This window comes from Pan troglodytes, chromosome 19 (assembly GCF_028858775.2).
Source record: "Pan troglodytes isolate AG18354 chromosome 19, NHGRI_mPanTro3-v2.0_pri, whole genome shotgun sequence".
Classification (NCBI taxonomy): domain Eukaryota; kingdom Metazoa; phylum Chordata; class Mammalia; order Primates; family Hominidae; genus Pan; species Pan troglodytes.
Window position 1 is genome coordinate 85,999,010 of NC_072417.2, and position 16,473 is coordinate 86,015,482.

The window sequence follows — 16,473 nt, forward strand, 5'->3', positions numbered from 1 at the left end:
TGAATTGGCCAAACTACATCTCTATCCCCAAACTTCACTTCTCATTTCTTCCCTGACACCAGCCAGAACTGTTTATCTAACTCTCCAACTTTGGTTCCTGAGCCTGGGGACCTGCATCAACACTACCAGCACCACGATCAATCCCAGAGGAGATGGACCACGCAGGCATGACCAGGACCTGCTCTATGGAGCACCCAGCTAGGGGTACAGTTATAAGCAAGACAGACACGGTCCCAGTCACCTTTGCCAAGAAGAAGGGATCCAGTGAAGATTAGATGCATACTCAGTTCCCTTACTCTTTCTTTCTTTTTTTTTTTTTAAGACATAGTCTTGCTCTGTCACCCAGGCTGGAGTGTAGTGGTGCAATCTCGGCTCACTACAACCTCTGCCTCCTGGGTTCAAGCAATTCTTGTGCCTCAGCCCTACTCAAGTAGCTGGGATTACAAGCAGGCACCACCATGCCCGGCTAACTTTTGTATTTTTAGTACAGACAGGGTTTCACCATGTTGGCCAGGCTGGTCATGAATTCCTGCCCAGCTCTGCCTCCCAAAGTGCTGGGATTACCAACGTGAGCCACCGCTCCCAGCCTCTTTCCCCTTCCATACTCATCATCATCTTTGCCACCCTCGGCTATCGACTGGTTCAATATGCTTCCACGGTGGCTTCTGGGCATTTTTCATAAACATGTGGCTGAGCTCAAGAGACAGCAAGAGAGGACAGGTATCCAGTTACAACTTTATGGCCTAACAAATGAAAAGGTGTTCTACCCACGGAGAAGGAAATCTAAGTCCTAGAAGGTTCCAACCAAGTGTATCTGCACTCAAGAATCCCCACCACTCTTAGACCAACAACAAGAACCATTCCGTGCTTAAGGAGTTCCCCTCAGCAAGCCAGCCCACGCAGTGAGTGTGTGTGTGCGTGTGTGTGTGCGCGCGTGTTCGTGCCAGACCCACAGGGTCCTCCGGGAATATATATCGACAACAGAGGTGGGTTTCTGAACCCTGGTCAAAAGCCAGAGAGCAGACATGCTTGAAATGCTCTGTGCCACTGACTGCAAAGCCACAGATATTTTTCCTGCAGCCTCAATGAGCAAGGACTGTGTACACAGCTAACACACATGGGCATACAAATGCATAGAACAGTATTCACCAGCTGCTCTAGAAAACCAAGAGAGCATATGGCAAGAAAGAGAGAGTTCACGGCATGCATTCCCATCACCTAAATGCGCACTTGCAGGCATCCACAGAATGGTCAAAACTGCTGTCTTCTCTAAGAATCAGCCAGTAGGCTGAGTGCAGTGGCTCATGCCAGTAATCCCAGCACTTTGAGGGGCCAAGGCAGGCAAATGACCTGAGGTCAGGAGTTCGAGACCAGCCTGGCCAACATGGCAAAACCTGGTCTCTACTAAAAATATAAAAACTAGCCGGGCATGGTGGTGCACACCTATAATACCAGCTACTCAGGAGGCTGAGGCAGGAGAATCGCTTGAACCTGGGAGGCGAAGGCTGCAGTGAGCCAAGATCCCGCCATTGCACTCCAGCCTGGGAGACAAGAGCAAAACTCCATCTCAAAAAAAAAAAAAAAAAAAAAAAGAATCGGCCAGCCCACCATACTAGGAAATTGCCTCCATCCCCTTTTCAGCCTGTCTGCATGCCAGCGGGACCCAAAACAACATCTGAACATCTTCCTAAAAGTCACGGGAGGCTGTGGAATGCCTCCAAAGGCGGAAGAAACAACGCTAACCATGGCTTCCAGTTGCCCCTGGGAATACATTTGGTACCCAGGACAGCCTGAATGCCAGCTCTCTCCAAACTTCACACTATGAAGGGCCTGTGGCTTCAGTGTGTCAAGAGCAACCCCACCCTGTGAATTAAAATATCCTGTTTCACAAAGAAAAAAAAAAACTCAGTTTTCCTTTGCCAGTGAACCCTTCTGAACAATAAGCTTTCTCAACCCTCCCCAAGCCCAGAATTATCAGGCACTGCTTCCATTACTGCAAGCTCACAGGTTTCCTCCCTTAGAAACTGAAGTATTAATTAGTACTGTGTATTTGTATTCCTTAGCCTGCCACGCCCCTCAGGGCATAGCCAGCCAGCCCACTGTTCCAGTGTCAGGGAAGCGGCCTCTGGTTCAGAACGCCCAGTGCCCAACTAACAGCTGAGCTCCTGCCACTCTACCATCTTTCAATCACAGTGCCTAAAAAAAAAAGATGTTACCCTAGGCTGAATTGTGCCCCCCAAAATCCATGTATCAATGCTCTAACCCCCTATACTTTATAATGTGACTGTATTTAGAGATAGGGCCAGTAGAAAACCAATGTTTTAAACTGAAGATGGGCCAGGTGCCATGGTTAATGCCTGTAATCCCAACACTGTGGAATTCCAAGGTAGGAGGACTGCTTGAGCCCAAGAGTTGAAAAGGTGTCCAATCAAAATGGTGCTGGGTTTTTTTTTGTTGTTGTTTGTTTGTTTGTTTTGTTTTGTTTTTTTGAGGCAGTGTCTCACTCTGTTGCCCAGGCTGGAGTGCAGTGGTGCGATCTCGGCTCACTACCACCTCTGTCTCCTGGGTTCAAGTGATTCTCCTGCCTCAGCCTCCCAAGTAGCTGGGACTACAGGTGCGTGCCACCACGCCCGGCTAATTTTTTGTATTCTTAGTAGAGATGGGGTTTCACTGTGTTAGCCAGGCTGGTCTCGATCTCCTGACTGTGTGATCCGCCCACCTTGGCCTCCCAAAGTGTTGGGATTACAGGTGTGAGCCACCACACCCGGTCCCAAAATGGTGCTGTTTGGGTGGGCCTTGGTCCAATGTGGCTGGTGTCTTCATGGAAAGAGGAAAGCTGGGCACGTAAAGAAACACCAGGGATGTGAGCACAGAGGCAAGACTGTGTGAGGACACACAGGAAAGGCAGCCATCTGCAAGCCAAGTGGAGAGGCCTCAAAAGAAACCAACCCTGCCGGCACCTTAGCCTTGGACTTCCAGCCTCCAGAGCTGTGAGAAAATAAATTTCTATTGTTTAAGCCAACCCTGTATGTAGTATTTTGCTATGGCAGCCCCAGCGAAATAATACAGATGTGTAGACAGTGAAGTAAAAGGTCCGACTGCAGAACTGCCACCTCTTTGGCCTGGGGCTGCCCAATCCACCCAACATGCCAGCCTCTTCAGATGGCACAATTGTGTCCCCACACTGGAAGGATCTGCTATTGCCCCAGAGGCTCTCTACAGCCAGGCAGAAATTTCAACAATAGCTCAACCCCAGGATGCAGCATATAGCTTGAAGCAGAATTGCCCATCTGGAGCCTCAACAAAGTATAAGAAAGCACAATCCTAAAAATGGGGCAAAGGGCTACTGTTCAGTGTCCCCACGAAACGAGTCGGGCTTACTTGACGATATCAGGCTTATTGTAGAGACTCTCAGGTGGCTGCTGCTGAAGTTTGTCCTTTTTGTTTTCTGTGAGATACTCTTTTCATTTCTCCTTTTTAATTCCCTAAGATATTCTTTCGTGAACTAGAATCAGAATGCTAAAGATGAAGGAAGTCTACGAAGGAGAAATAAATACATGCAAACACGCCTCTGGGAGGAAAACTGCGTCTTGGAACATCTGTCACTTCTAAGACAGTTGTCATAGTTGGTCTCTCAATAGCAGCTCCAGCCAGCCAAATATTGATACCAGTAAAAGTTGTGTACATTTTTTTTTGAGGCAAAGTCTTGCTATGCCGCCCAGGCTGGAGTGCAGCAGCGTGATCTCGGCTCATTGAAGCCTCCACCTCTTAGGTTCAAGGGATTCTGCTGCCTTAGCCTCCCGAGTACCTGGGATTACAGACACGCAACACCATGCCCAGCTAATTTTTTTTTTTTTTGTATTTTTGGTAGAGACAGGGTTTCACCATGTTGGCCAGGCTGGTCTTGAACTCCTGACCTCAACTGATCCACCCACCTCGGCCTCCCAAAATGCTGAGATTATAGGCATGAGCTACCGCGCCTGGCCAAAACTGGGTACATATTCAAAGTACACACGCACACTGTTCATTTAAGCTTCACTAGAGGCATCTTCTTTGCCATCACAATGAGAACTAAAATAAACTGAACATGGTTGAGGACTCAGATAAATTAAGGCAGGAGCTGAGAAGAGGGTGATCCCTGCTTGCCAGCCTCCCCCACCCTCCTGGAGCCCGTCTGGGCAGGACTGTTGGCCAAGTCCACGTGGAGGAGACAGCCTCAGGGTCACAGGCACCTGTTACCTACTTGGGCAGCCTCCTCAAGATACTGAATACCAAGAGAGGGAGAGGAGGGGGAGGGGAGCACACATCTCCCAGGAAAAAGTCTGCCAAGATGCAAACCAAGCTGCGAAAAGTAAGCAGCAACAACACAGACAGTATGTTGCCATTTGTTTTTCAGAAAACATGAAACAAAATTCCATCTCCAGATGTACATGCAAACATATGTAAAAGCACAGAGCAGTCTAACTACTCAACCACGGAGAGATGGCTGAGCAAATGAACTGGATGACAGAATGTTACGTAGGTATTAAAATATCATCAATAAAAATCATTTCAAATTTAAAAATAACACAAAGAGAATGCACAGACTGATTCCAACTGTGTAAAAATGTATGCTTGCACATATACAAGAAAAGAAGATCGAAATGGAGTCAGGGTTCCTACTGCTATAAAGTCTATTTAAAGTGTACTCAAACAATACAAGCAAATTGGAAAAGTATTTATATTTCAATAATTTAAAAACACAGTATCATTGGTTTTCTTTAAAAAAGGAAAAGGGGCTGGGCGTGGTGGCTCACGCCTATAATTCCAGCACTTTGGGAGGCTGAGGCAGGCATCCGCCTGCCTGAGGTCAGGAGTTTGAGACCAGCCTGGCCAACATGCTGAAACTCCGTCTCCACTAAAAATACAAAAATTAGCCAGGTGCGGTGGCAGGTGCCTGTAATCCCAGCTACTCAAGAGGCTGAGGCGGGAGAACAACTTGAACCCGGGAGGCGGAAGTCGCAATGAGCCAAGATTGAGCAACTGCACTCCAGCCTGGGCCACAGAGGAAGATCCACCTTGGAAGAGAGAGAAGAGAAGAGAAAAGAGAGAAGAGAAGAGAAAAGAGAGAGCAGAGGAAAGAGAGAAGAGAGGAGAGGAGAAAGAGAAGAGAGAAGAGAAGAGAAGAGAAAGGGAAAAGCCGGCTGTGGTGGCTCACACTTGTAACACCAGCACTGTGGGAAGCTGAGGTGAGTAGATTACCTGAGGTCAGGAGTTCGAGACCAGCCATGGTGAAACCCCATCTCTACTAAAAGTACAAAATTAGCCAGGCATGGTGGCGCATGCCTGTAATCCCAGATACTTGGGAGGCTGAGGCAGGAGAATCGCCTGAACTTGGGAGGCAGAGGTTGCAGTGAGCCGGGATCGCACCATTGTACTCCAGCCTGGGCAACAAGGGCGAAACTACATCCAAAAAAAAAAAAAAAAGAAAAGAAAAGAAAGAAAAGAAAAGAGAAGAAAAAAGAAAAGAAGGGAAACACTAGAATGATACCCACTCAACTGGTAACAATGTTTGACTGGTTGGTCTGGGGGAAAAGATAAAAGTAGGAGAAGGGTTTTCACATAAAATTTTTACAAAACTGTTTTATAACGAGATTTTTGTATGGTATTGATGTGATGCTAACATGACTAAAAATAAAGAATTGACCTTGGGGACACACACACACTACCCTCCTCCCCACCCTACCCATCAACCACCAGGAGAAAAATCACTGTTTTAAACTGAAGGCGGGCCAGGTGTGGTAGCTCACACCTATAATCCCAACACTTAAGAGGGGGAGGCCAAAGTAGGAGGATTGCTTGAGCTCAGGAGTTCAAGACTAGCCTGGGCAACATAGGGAGACCCCTGTCTCTACCAAAAAAAAATTAAAAATTAGCCGGGCAGGGTAGCACACGCCTGTGGTCCCAGCTATTCAGGAGGCTGAGGTGGGAGGATCACTTGATCCCGGGAGGTCAAGGCTACAGTAAGCCGCAGTCATGCCACTGCACTCCAGCCTGGGCAACAGAGCAAGACCCTGTCTCAAATAATAACAATAATAAACTGAAGATGACAGTTTCCCACATACTGCTATCCCTTAACTTCACATAGAAGCACAACTGCAAAATCAGAAACATGTCAATGTCTCCAAACAGCTGTTCAGTGTCCTGTCTGTTTCTGCCTAGAAGCATCCTAAGGGGAGCATGGGCTCCAGCTGGCCCCGAAAGCATTTCCCATCATCCGACCCCTCATCGGCCTCCTCCCAGGCCCAGCAGGCTGCACCTTCCTTGTCCACCCCCTTTTTTTCTCCCCTTTCATTAAGACGCCATTTGGCAAAGTCTCTGTAAATCCCTGTCAGTTCATTTCCCATTAACAGTCACCGCAGAGCTTCTCTACTTTATTCCCAGATAAATAATTGAAAATAAACACCCAGTATGGAGAGGAACTTGATGCATCTGAAGTTCACAAAGCCACAACGGCTTCATCCTGACAGGCTCTTCTGAGTAATGCCCTTTCCATGAGCAATATTTTGCTTTGCCTCCAACAGAGGGACAAATAAATCTGAAAGGCTGAAGGAACAGAAATGGAGTTAAAGAACACAGTCATGTGTTAACCATTCCCTTCCCACCAACCCAAGAGTGTGATGCCCTTCACGTCCCGAACACATATAACCAGGGTGGGTGGCTCTGACGCTCCCAGGCATTGGGGCCTGTGCCTGAATGGTCACGGGCAAGGGTCAAATCAGGGCACTGCTGCAGAATCCTTCAAGCCATATCGCTGCCTTTTCCAGACTTCCGCATCTCCTTATTTCTCCAGGTGAAATAACACAGACACTAACCCACTTCCTTTCACCCCAACAAACTCCAAGCAGACATGTCCCCAGGGGATAGAAAGGAGACCCTGAGGTTTTCTGCAGACAGGCCCACTACATCCTGGGGCCCGTCCTAAAGGGTGAGAGCCCCTTGGTCGGAACTGCAGCCAAAGGCTTTTCCTCTGCCTTCATTCTGCTCCTGGGGCCATCCGCTGAATTGTGGGACTCCATCATCAGGGGAATGAATCAGGAACTGAAATGATCTGGGGCTGAATTTACCCACAAAACTTCCCACAGCCTCAAAAGCCACTGGTTCATAGATCCCAAGAAGGGCAAATATCCTGAACACAAATTCTAGCCCCGCTCCTCCCCTGTTAGACTATAAACGCTGTGGGTGCTCAGTCGATGTTGGCCAACCGCAACGACTCAAGATCAAAACCCATTAACTCCGACCCCACAGAGCATCTTCAATAGATCCAAGCTGCTGCCCTTTTCAGGTCTGGTGAGCAAATTAATAGTGAAACCAAAGGAAACCTTTGGCCAGCCTCAGAGTGAAGGTCAACAGACTGTTTCCAAGCACAACTCTTTCAACAACATTTGTATTCACTGACTGTAGCAATCATAAGTAATTCTCATCCATGTATGAGACCTTCTAAGACAAATTCCCCCTCTCACATCGACAGCAAGAATTCATTTCTTTTTAAATCTCCTAGAACAGATGTTTACTGTCAGGCTGATCTTTCTGCCAAGTAGTGAGGTTCTGGGCATTTGTGGTGATGATGTCTGTTTCTGAGCTGCTGCAACCCCTCCCCAGACATTCACCAGCTGCTCCCAAACCATTACTGATTCTATCCAGGGCTTCCCTCTGGGATCTCCTCCATATTCAAAGCATATATTAGAACAAATATGAACCAAAAGGTTTAAAAAAAAAATACTGCTGCAGCCGGGCACGGTGGCTCATGCCTGTAATCCCAGCACTTTGGGAGGCTAAGGTGGGAGGATCACTTGACGTCAGGAGTTCAAGACCAGCCTGGCCAACATGGTGAAACCCCATCTCAACTAAAAATACAAAAATTAGCTAGGCATGGCAGCAGGCGCCTGTAATCCCAGCTACTTGGGAGGCTGAGGCAGGAGAATCACTTGAACCCAGGAGGTGGAGGTTGCGGTGAGCCAAGATCACGCCATTGCACCCCAGCCTGGGTGACGGAGTGAGACTCCTTCACAAAAAAAAAATTACTGCTGCACTGCTGCATAGTGCAAATTAGCCAATGACTGTTTACACTGCCCAGAGAAAATCCCTACATTCAGACAGCTGACCAAATACATCTGATACCACCCCACCACCCCTAATTCCCAGTAACATAGTAAGACCCACAAGGATTGCAGAGTCCTTTCCAAGAGACTATCTTGGAAGCCCAGTTGGGTGCAGGAGAGGACAGCAGAATGGGATCCAGCAGGGGCCGTGCAGAGCCACTGAGTCAGATCTCTGCCTGCTGCTCAGGGATTAAAGCCACTGGTCACCTGTCAGGGCAAGCAGAATACACTCCAACAACAAGTTCACACAAAACCAGGGTGGCCTTGAGATCAGAATATGGCAGCCTGCATTGAGGGCCACTGGACGCCACTACCACACATAGTCGGCAGCAAGGAAGCCACATGTCCAGGGGACGGAGACAGACACGGCCACTCAATCTTTTTTTTTTTTTTTGAGACAGGGTCTTGCTCTGTTACCCAGGCAGGAGTGCAGTGGCACCATCTCGGCTCACTGCAACCTCCACCTCCCAGGTTCAAGCGATTCTCATGCCTCAGCCTCCTGAGTAGCTGGGATTACAGGTGCGCACCACCACACCCAGCTAATTTTTGTATTTTTAGTAGAGATGGGGTTTCTCCATGTTACCCAGGCTGGTCTCTAACTCCTGGCCTCAAGTGATCTGCCCGCCTCAGACTCCCAAAGTGTTGGAATTACAGGCATGAACCACTGTGCCCAGCCACGTCACTCAATCTTTTAACAACAAAAAATGACACATGGTCTTTAAGAGAGTGGTCCCCAACCTTTTTGGCACCAAGGACTGGTTTTGTGGAAGACAGTTTTTCCATGGACAGGGGCCGGGGTAGGGGGTTTGGGATGAAACTGTTCCACCTCAGATCATCAGGCATTAGTTAGATTCTCTTAAGGAGCACACAGCCTGGATCCCTCACATGCGCAGCTCGCAGCAGGGTTTGTGCTCCATTGAGAATCTAATGCCACGGCTGATCTGACAGGAGGCGGAGCTCAGAAGATAAAGCTCACTTGGCAGCTGGCTGCTCACCTCCTGCTATGTGGCCCAGCTCCTAACAAGCCATTGACCAGTAGCGGTCCTTGGTCTGGGGGGTTGGGGACCTCTGCTTTAAGACCGTATCACAGCCGTCCAACATCACATTCAGCTGTCTGATCCAAAGCACAGTTCTTCTGTAACACAAGGAATCCGTTTTACATTAGCCCGGGACCCAGAGGCATAGTTCCTGGGAATCGTTATAGTTACAGAATCACCCATCGTTCCTTCTCTTTCTCCACTTGGGAAGTTAAGGAAAAAAGAAAGCAGGAAGGCAGGGAAGAGAACTTCAACCTACCTACCTCCCGGGGTACAGGACCACTGACTCCAGTGAGTCTGACTTAATCCTGTCTCACCGTGATCCAGCAGGAGAAATGGACTTTGACCCGTTTCTCTCCAGAGAGTTCTCCCTGCACCACTTCCCTTTCTAGGGCAGCAGGGAACTCTGGCACCAGTTCAGGGGTGCTTCTGCCATCTCTAGAACTTGTCGGGCCCAGTGTCTGGTAAGGCTGTCTCATGCTGTTATGATCTTGGACCCCTTTCCTCTACTGACAGTGGTGCATGCAGATGACAGGGCTTTAGCCAATGGCTTGCGGTTCCCATCGCATGACCTGGCCCCAGCTCTCTTGGCTCGGTGATCACAGCCACATGCCAGGCTGCGGTTTGCACGGTGCTTCTCTGTAAGCACATACATGCTCATTCCCAAATCCAGCTCTCCTGCCCTATGTCAGTAAAAAAGCCTGAAATCTCTGGCTTATCCCCAATTCCAGTGCATTTTTACATTTTTAAAATTTTACTGTACAGTCCTTCGGGGGAGTTATCCTCAAATTAAAGGATGGAAAACTAGAACTCAGGGATATACAATCAGTAAACGGCAGGTGTGAGCTCCAGCCCAGACCCCTGCTGCACAGAGCCCTGCCTCACCCTCCTGTCAGCCCTCATAATGTGATCCATGGTTGAAGGCCTAATGCTACAGGTTGGCGGGGTGGGGCGGGGGTATCATCTCCCTGATGATGTCATACTCTCAATAAAACCCAGCACCATAGTGATGGTTCTAGGTCCTACCCAGCACCCGGTTCTAGGTCCTCTCATATATATACAGTGCCACCCAGCACATCAGCTGTACTCTATATTTTTAATGAAATGTGACATTCAAAATCTGAACTTACTAAAATGTAAATAAGGGGGTAATTACCAAGACATTACTTTAAGAAAGAAATCACCGATCAGTTCCTCTAATGCCTTGTTCTCTGTTTAAATACCACTGGCTACTTAACAGAGACATTAACAGGTATGTCAGGTTTGATCAGAAATAAATTCATTGCACAGAGCTGGTTGTATCCCGATACGACAGCTAAAAGTAGAGTGGTACTCACCAAGTGAGGCATCAGGAGGTCAGCCAAGTAGACAAAAGCCGCTCCAAGGGTGAAGCCAACAGCCACAGGGAAGAAGGCAAAGGCACCGAAGCCCCCAGAGGACGTGGCCATCTCAACTGCTGGGGCCAGAAGAGACCAATAGGAAGCTGCCAACATGACCTACAAAAACCACAACGAGAGATAAACGTTAAAGCAACTGCAGAAGGCTTTCCAGGCAGGAGCTCAGTTGCTCTCTGTGGCCCAGACTGACCCCTACAATTTCACATGAGTTCAGTCTTTCGTCCCAGGTTGGGAGGTACTATCAGAAACCAAAAAGCCATCCCCAGAATTCCCAGAGCTTACTATTGCAAGAACTCAATTTTGGGTAGGATAGAGTTGACCTTGGGAGGATGCAGTCCAGTTCGCCATCATCTAGCCTATAATTCAGTGGTTCTCAACCAGCAATGGTTTTGCCCTCCACAGGACATTTGGCAATGACTAGAGACATTTTTAGCTGTCACACTGGGAGGAGGGTAGGGGGAGGTTGCTACTGGCATCTAATGAGTGAGGCCAAGCATGCTGGTAAACATCCTACAATGCACAGCACACCCCTGACAACAAAGAATTATCTGGCCCCAAATGTCAATGAGAATGCTGTTGCGAATTCCTATTCTTTTTTTTTTTTTTTTTCTGAGATTGTGCAGTGGCACAATCTTGGCTCACTGCAACCTCCGCCTCCCGGGTTCAAGTGATTTTCCTGCCACAGCCTCCTGAGTAGCTGGGATTACAGGTGTGTGCCACCACGGCCAGCTAATTTTTCTGTATTTTTTAGAGGTGGGGTTTTGCCATATTGGCCAGCCTGGTCTCGAACTCTTGATCTCAGGTGACCCACCCACCTCGGCCTCCCAAAGTGCTGGGATTAAAGGTGGGAGCCACCATGCCCAGCCCAAAAAATCCTATTTTAATTAAATTCTTCCAAGACAAATTGCTCACTACTTCACGAGTTGCACTGTATTGTAACACAGGTCTGATTATTACAAAGTTCTTTCTTATGTTGAGCTGAAATCTGTCTCCTTTCCACTTTTACCTTTTAGCTGTGGTTTTGCTCCCTAGAACACCAAAAACTGTGTCCCTCCTGTGTGATATGTGACAGCCTCTGAAATATCTGAAGATAACCAGCAAGTCAACGTCATATTGGTCTCATCAATTATCTCTAAAAAGGACGAAGGGAACTAATATTTATTGATCACTTGGTATTTCCAAGGGCCAAGATTTACATTTGATATCTTATCTTTTCATCACAACCACCCCAGAGGCAGATGATGTTTTCTATTGCGGTTCGTAGATAAAGAAATTGGATCTTGAAATAATAAGGTAATTTGCTCACGGTCCTACAGGCCAGAGGTCCCCAATCCTTTGGGCACCAGGGGCCAGTTTCATGGAAGACCATTTTTCCACGGACCAGGCAGTGGTTTTGGGATGAAACTGTTCCACCTCAGATCATCGGGCATTAGAGTCTCATAAGGAGCTTGCAACCTAGATCCGTGGCATGTACAGTTCACAACAGGGTTCACGTTCCTATGAGAATCTAATGTCGCCACTGGTCTGACAGGAGGCGGAGCTCCCGCGGTAATCCTCACTCACTTGTCCGCTGCTCACCTGCTGTGCGGCCTGGTTCCTAACAGGCCATGGATCAGCACTGGTCCATGGCCCGGGGACTGGGGACCTCTGCCATAGGCAGTAAGTAGCAGATCCAGGGAAATGACCAAGCAGGACCATAACCAACTCAATGACGGTAGAAACATGAAGGAGAAGAAAAAAAATTAGGCTAGTCTCAAATCTCAGCAAAGTCAATTCAATAAAAGGTTCTCCAGCAGATGAGCTGGCACAGTGGTGCATGACTATAGTCGCTGGAGATGAGCTGGCGCAGTGGTGCATGACTGTAGTCCTAGCTACTGGGGAGCCTTGAGCCCGGGAGTTCAAGGCCAGCCTGGGCAACATAGCGAGACTCTGCCTCTTAAAAATAAGAAGCTCTCCAGCACTGACCAAACGAAACACTCATCCATGGCTGTTTACTCTTACAGATGCTATGACATCTTTTGGCTAGAGTACACCCACCACCCATCGTAACTATACGGCAGTCATCGCCGACACAGAAAATGTTGAATGGGTTTCTAAAAATTACTTAATTATGCCTTGCCTTAAAAAATCATCTGCATCACCCATCTTCAAAATAACACTCAGAGTGACAGAAGCAGGTATTACAACAGCAACAATAAAGAACAAATCCAAGCATAAATCCATAAATTCCCTTCTTCCAGCTGTCAATCATGCACAGTCACTTGCTCTGGGCCAAATTCTCCCAGCAAAAGTCTTAGTGCCACCCATGGAAACCTGCAAAAGCCTCCAAAACTCTAAGAATGAAAATGCCTCTGCTAAACAGGATGGGAGCTGAGGCTGATCAGTTCAACTCCATGAGCTGGGCTGTCAATAAAGACCATCAAAGGAAATGTGAGGGCTCCCCCTCCCTGCTACAGCCTAATCCACCCCTTTTCCAGACTTTGTCTTACTAGCTTTAGAATTCAACAGCCCTCAGTAGCTGCCCTGCATGGTAAACTCCCCATCGAAGAGGACCTGCAACAAGACACAGAGATGGAAAGGTGCCCGTTCTTCTTTGCATTTTTTGAAACAGAGTCTCTGTCACCCAGGCTGGAGTGCAGTGGTGCAAACTCGGTTCACTGCAACCTCTGCCTCCCAGGTTCAAGCAATTCTCCTGCCTTAGCCTCCCAAGTAGCTGGGATTGCAGGTACTTGCCACCACACCTGGCTAATTTTGTATTTTTAGTAGAGACAGGGTTTTGCCGTGTTGGCCAGGCTGGTCTCGAACTTCTGACCTCAAGTGATCTGCCTACCTTGGCCTCCCAAAGTGCTGGGATTAAAGGCGTGAGCCACTGCTACCGGCCCAATTCTTCTTTTTAAACCTGACCTGTGCAGCAGCTTCTCTGGTTCTCCCATACGGTCCCACCTTCAACAACTCTAAAACCACATGGCCCGGGTAAGCCCACTCATCTCACCCTCTAAATCCTCCCCACCCTGCACTCTGATGAAAAAACAAAACATCGCTGTCAGCATCACTTGAGAGACCTCCCCAATCTCTGCTCTCATCTCCTTTTCAACCCCAGGTCCAAACTCTTCTGTCCACATTTCCTTCCATCCCTCTGCATCGCTGAGTACCAACATTTTTTCTGCCCTTACACATGAGAAGCACACAATCCACAAGCTATTCAAGGAGCAGGAGCAGAAGAGAAGTGTCTCTCAAGGGAGGGTGTGTTGGAATTTGGGATGCTTGCAATGCAAACGCATCCCAGCTGATTCAGGTAAGCCCCCTTCTTGAGAATCACTGCCCTTTATCTTTCCAGTCAAATTTAGGATCCAGCTGGATTTCCTTCATTTCTTTTCCTTGTCAGCCTCCCTGCCTCACACACAAACTGGAAAACCACCAAAGAACAATCGGGAAATTGAATAGGGATGCCTGTCTAAAATGAAAAAAGCACCCAAAGCAAAATTCTTTTTGGTTTTTGTTTTTGTTTTTGTTTCGAGACAGAGTCTCGTTCTGTCACCCAGGCTGGAGTACAGCAGCGTGACCTGCAACCTCCATCTCCGCCTCCCAGGTACAAGAGATTCTTGTGCCTCAGCTTCCCAAGGAGCTGGGATTACAGGCATGAGCCACCACACCCAGCGAATTTTTGTATTTTTAGTACAGACAGGGTTTCACCATGTTGGCTAGGCTGGCCTTGAACTCCTGGCCTCAAGTGATTGCCCACCTCAGCCTCCCAAAGTGCTGGGATTACAGGTGTGAGCCACCGCACCCGGCCAAAAAGTTATTTAAAGGGCGAGTGGGGTAGAAAAGACAATGTATCCTAATGCCTAAAACCTGTGAATATTTCACCTTACAAGTAAAAAGGACTCTGCACGTGGGATTAAATTAAGGACCTGAAGATGGGGAGACGATCCTGGCTTATTTGAGTGGGACCAATGTAACCACAGGGTCCTTACGAAGGAGTGAGAAGGGTCAGAGTCATGAGATCAGGAGTTTGAGACCAGCCTGACCAACATGGTGAAATCGTGTCTCTACTAAAAATACAAAAATTAGCCGGGCATCGTGGCAGGCACCTGTAATCCCAGCTACTCAGGAGGCTGAGACCAGAGAATCACTTGAACCCGGGAGGCGGAGGTTGCAGCGAGCCAAGATCGCACCACTGCACTCCAGCCTGGGTGACAGAGCAACACTCCATCTCAAAAAAAAGGTCAGAATCAGAGAGAAAATATGATAACAAAAGCAGAGGCTATAGTCAGAAAGAGATTGAAAGATGCCATGCTGCTGGCTTGAGGATGAAGAAAAGGCCATCTGCTAGGGAAGGGAGGTGGCCCCAAGATGCTGAGAAGGCAGGGAAGCAGCTTCTCCTCCAAATCCTCCAAGAGGAACCCAGCCCTGCTGCCACCTTGACTTTGTCCCAGTTAAAATCACTGTGGACTTCAGACCTCCAGTACTGTAAGATAATAAATTTGCACTGTTTTAAGCCACTACATTCATGGTAGTTTGTTACAACAGCAATAGAAAATTAATACAGGCACGTGTTACTTTTCTTAAACTTTATTTTTTAGAGCACTTTTAGATTGATAGCAAAATTGAGTGGAAAGTACCAAGAATTCTGACATAGGCCTACCTGTCCCCACATACCCAAAACTTTCCCCACTATCAACATCACACCACAGTGGTAAACGTGATACAACTGATGAACCCACACTGATATGGCATTAACACCGAAGGGCCATCGTTTTTTTGTTTTGTTTTTTGTTTTTTTTCTTTGCTTGTTTTGAGACAGAGTCTCACTCTGTCACCCAGGCTAGAGTGCAGTAGCGTAATCTCAGCTCACTGCAACCGCTGCCTCCCATGTTCAAGTAATTCTCTTGCCTCAGCCTCCTGAGCAGCTGGGATTACAGGTGCCCGCCATGCCACCCAGCTCATTTTTGTACATTTAGTAGAGATGGGTTTTCACCGTATTGGTCAGGCTGGTCTCGAACTCCCGACCTTAGGTGACCCACCTGCCTCGGCCTCCCAAAGTGCTAGGTTTACAGGCATGAGCCACCACGACCAGCTGGTCCATAGTTTCCATTAGGGTCCACTCTTGGTGCTATACATTCCATGGATTTTGACACATATATAATATCATGTATCCATCATTACTGTATCATATACTTTCACTGCCCTAAAAAGTCCCTGTGCTCCACCTATTTATTCATCCCTCCTTCCCCGCTAATCCCTGGAAATCCCTTTTCACTGTCTCTGTAGTTGTGCCTTTTCCAGAATGTCCTATAGTTGAAATCACACAGCATGGAACCTTTTCAGATTGGCTTCTTTCACTTGGTAACATGCATTTAAGATTCCTCCGTGTCTTCTCATGACTTGACAAAGCATTTCCTTTTAGCACTGGATAATATTCTATTGTCTGGATGTACCACAGTTTATCTGTTCACCTATTGAAGGACTTTTTGGTTGCTTCTGAATTTTGTCAATTATGAATAAAGTGGCTATAAACACCCGTGTGCAGGTATTGGTGTGGACCGGAAGTTTTCCATTCATTTCGGTAAATAAGTGCCAAGGAGTGGAATTGTTGGATCCTATGATAAGCATCACTTTTTAAATAATCCCCCAGCACAGGTGGGGAGGTGAAACTCTCAACATCAGCAATGCTCCTTTATATGTTAGGCATTTTTAAATCTGGGTGTAGTGACATATGAACTAGCTGGTGCAGGAATAGAAAGAAGGGTATCTGATTACCTCTCAATTATCCCTAAGAAGCAGGGCCTGGAACGGGCAGGCCACAGAGGAGAAGGTGCTGAGCACCAGGCCCAAGACTTCAGGGAATACTCTTGCCAGCCAGTCCCTTCCTAGCCCCGGATGGTGGAGAGCAAAATT

The 16,473-nt window shown here is 47.7% G+C and overlaps 1 protein-coding gene across 6 annotated transcripts in view; it reads right to left on the bottom strand.

The window, feature by feature from the left end:
* Nucleotides 1–16,473, bottom strand: part of SLC39A11 (solute carrier family 39 member 11) — a 465,863-nt gene that overhangs the window by 392,873 nt on the left and 56,517 nt on the right. For all 6 annotated transcript variants that reach the window (XM_001167322.6, XM_009433182.4, XM_511652.6 and 3 more), the window contains exon 4: nucleotides 10,516–10,674. In XM_001167322.6, coding sequence (XP_001167322.1) covers nucleotides 10,516–10,674 — 159 coding nt within the window. The remainder of the gene's footprint in view (nucleotides 1–10,515; nucleotides 10,675–16,473) is intronic.